General features: G+C 44.7%; 1 protein-coding gene across 1 annotated transcript; it reads right to left on the reverse strand.

Moving 5' to 3' along the window:
* Positions 1-260: 260 nt before the first annotated feature.
* Positions 261-2,246, reverse strand: WFIKKN2 (WAP, follistatin/kazal, immunoglobulin, kunitz and netrin domain containing 2). The gene has a single exon (XM_081941012.1). It carries the CDS (start codon positions 2,229-2,231, stop codon positions 780-782), a length of 1,452 nt encoding a protein of 483 aa, XP_081797138.1. The 5' UTR covers positions 2,232-2,246; the 3' UTR covers positions 261-779.
* Between the last annotated feature and the right edge of the window lie 314 nt (positions 2,247-2,560).

The following is a 2,560-nucleotide window of genomic DNA, read 5'->3' on the forward strand; positions in this document are numbered from 1 at the left end:
TAATTCCCAGCTAAAAATAGCACCAAAAAAAAAATCACAACTTAGCAGAGGTTGGAAGGGCTTTGGGGAACTGATAAACCCACGCTGCTCCTCAGTGCAATGAAAAATGTTTAATACTTAATGTGGTGCACAATGTCTTATTTGGGTAGGAAAGTGCAGTGAGGGCATAATGTGTGGTTTTGCTTCCAGATTCATCATCTGATAGAATGGATCATTTTGAATGAGACTAGATGGGCACACCGTATAAACATCTGCTATGAAAATGTCTATTAAAGATGAAGTCCCTGCCTCAAAATCATTTCCTGTTAGAACAGATGCAGCAATGGATTGGTGTAACGGCTATAATTATCGTGATTATAGGCAATAATTTACGTATTCTTTTGCAATATACTGAAGAGTGGGATGCGTTTCAGATGCTTTTCACAAAGCTCTCCGTATTCCAAACAAGAGCCATTAGGGTAAGAGTTTTTGCATGTTTTAGCTCTGGACAAATTGATTTTTTTATATGATGAAAATCGCCTTGTAGCAAGCGATAAACACCAGATGGCATTTCTAGAGCGATAGATAAATCGAAAACTAAAGATTAATTGCTGTTTACTGCTATTTTAAAATACTTGTCAAAAAGACAACTGTCTCTCTGCTACATGCCTTTCATTCCTTCATATGTAATACATAACATACATCAGCAAACGAGAGTTACACAAGGGGTTTTCAGGGCAAACCTATGGTTTGTTAGCACTATATAATACACAAATGTTGGAAAGCCTACTCTCAGGGCATTAGTGCAGTCCTAAGAACTCCTTTAATAGCTCACAGGTTTTCTTGTGGATGACCTCACGAAGTTTTCGAACGCGTCGGACACTTGAGGCCCCAACAAAACTATCTGGTTGTAAAACAGCCATTCCATTGTAGACCTCCCCCATGATGATGAGCTGGCCTTCTGTTGCCGTAATGTTGGGGCACGGGCAGCTCCAGTTCATGTTTAACAAGGTGATTTCCAAAGGCTCCCTTCCCAGGAACTGGAGCCCCATTTTCTCATCCTTCAGAATCTCTTCCACCATCACCAGGGCATGGCCAGAATCCTGGTCCTCTGTCAGCTCCATGACACGGCCGAGGATCACAAAATCGCTTTTGCAGAAGCTGGTCACCAGCTTTTGCCGGGGTTTGCAAGCCTTGCAAACTTTACAGAGCCTATCCAGAGGGAAAGGACACGATTCCTCGCAGGCCTCTCGGCTTTCAAAATTATTCTCGTTGCCTCCGCAACCTCCGTAAATGAAAGACTGGCATTGTTTCGTCAAGCTGTTGTAGGCCCACCGGGGCTCGTAGGCTTTGCAGTGGCCTTGCAGGGCCGGCAAGTTGCAGGTGTTGACGGGGCCATTCATGCATGTCAACATACAGCTCTCGTAGGTCTCAAAATGATTGAGATTGCTATTGCAGTTCCCGTAAATGAAAGTAAAGCAGTTGTTTTTCTTTGCATCATAATACCATCTGGTTTGCTCTTCTCCGCAGTCTTCACTGTCGGGTTGCTTCAGGCACTCGTTGGTTGGAAAGTGAGTTTTATTCTGCACCGATTCAGGAGAAGTAGCTTCGCCTTGGAGGACCAACAATGGAAAATCAACCCTTAAAGCACCACCAGGGTTTTTGGCTGTGCAGGTGTAAATCCCTGCATCTTGTAGTTGCGTGTTATAGATTACCAGCTGGGCAATATTGGTGACAACGATATTTCCTTGGACGTGGTTAGGCCTCATAATTACTTTCTCCTTATTCTCAGTCTCCTTCTCCCACGTGATTTCTGGTTTAGGCCGACCAGTGACATCACAAAGAAAGCTTACCGTCTCTCCAACGTAAACCGACTGATGGGTTGGGTTGTTGACTAAAACAGGTGCGAGGATGTCTGTGATGGTAGTCTCCAAGTAAGCGGTGGTGGGTGGAGCTGTAGTCTCTGCTGGGGCAGGGCTGGTGTTTGGCCAGGTGAGATGATAGCGACAAGTCACCACATTGAGGGTGATGCCTTTGGTACAGGCTTCTGCGTCCATGTAGCACTTGTTGTAATAGGTGAGCCCATCAGACGCACAGGTAAAACTTGGCTCCTTTTCACACCTGTCTTTGCATTTGCAGACAGGCTGCCCATCCCAGATATCACATTCTGAACCTTGCTGGATGCACATGAATCGGTCACACGTGGCTTCTTTGGGCATCCCGACAGGTCCTTTCTTCCCTCTCACGTCCATGTACCGGGCTGCAACACAACTCCGTGTTCCACAAACGTTAGGGCAACATTTCTCGAAAGTCTCACACTCCTAAAGTAAAAGGAAACAGATGCAATCAAGTGTTTGTGTGGGTAAATAAGGATCCTCATCAAGTCAGTAACTCTGTTAATGTCAGAGATCTCACTTATGTGAAAGATCAACATCACCCAACTTTTGCCAGTATGGCCGTGATATCTGAAAGGGCAACGTTTATTTCAAAATATCAGATGGCCAAGAATGGCAATATATGTGCTTTAGAATGCTTTGTTAAAATTCCCCAAGGAATGTCTGGAACAGATAGACCCAGCTGT

This window comes from Natrix helvetica (assembly GCF_964273705.1).
Source record: "Natrix helvetica genome assembly, chromosome: 1".
Taxonomy (NCBI): Eukaryota; Metazoa; Chordata; class Lepidosauria; order Squamata; family Natricidae; genus Natrix; species Natrix helvetica.

What these genes read in the sequence shown, in the direction of transcription:
- WFIKKN2 (XM_081941012.1), bottom strand. Translation starts at nt 2,231, where the DNA reads ATGGACGTGAGAGGGAAGAAAGGACCTGTCGGGATGCCCAAAGAAGCC.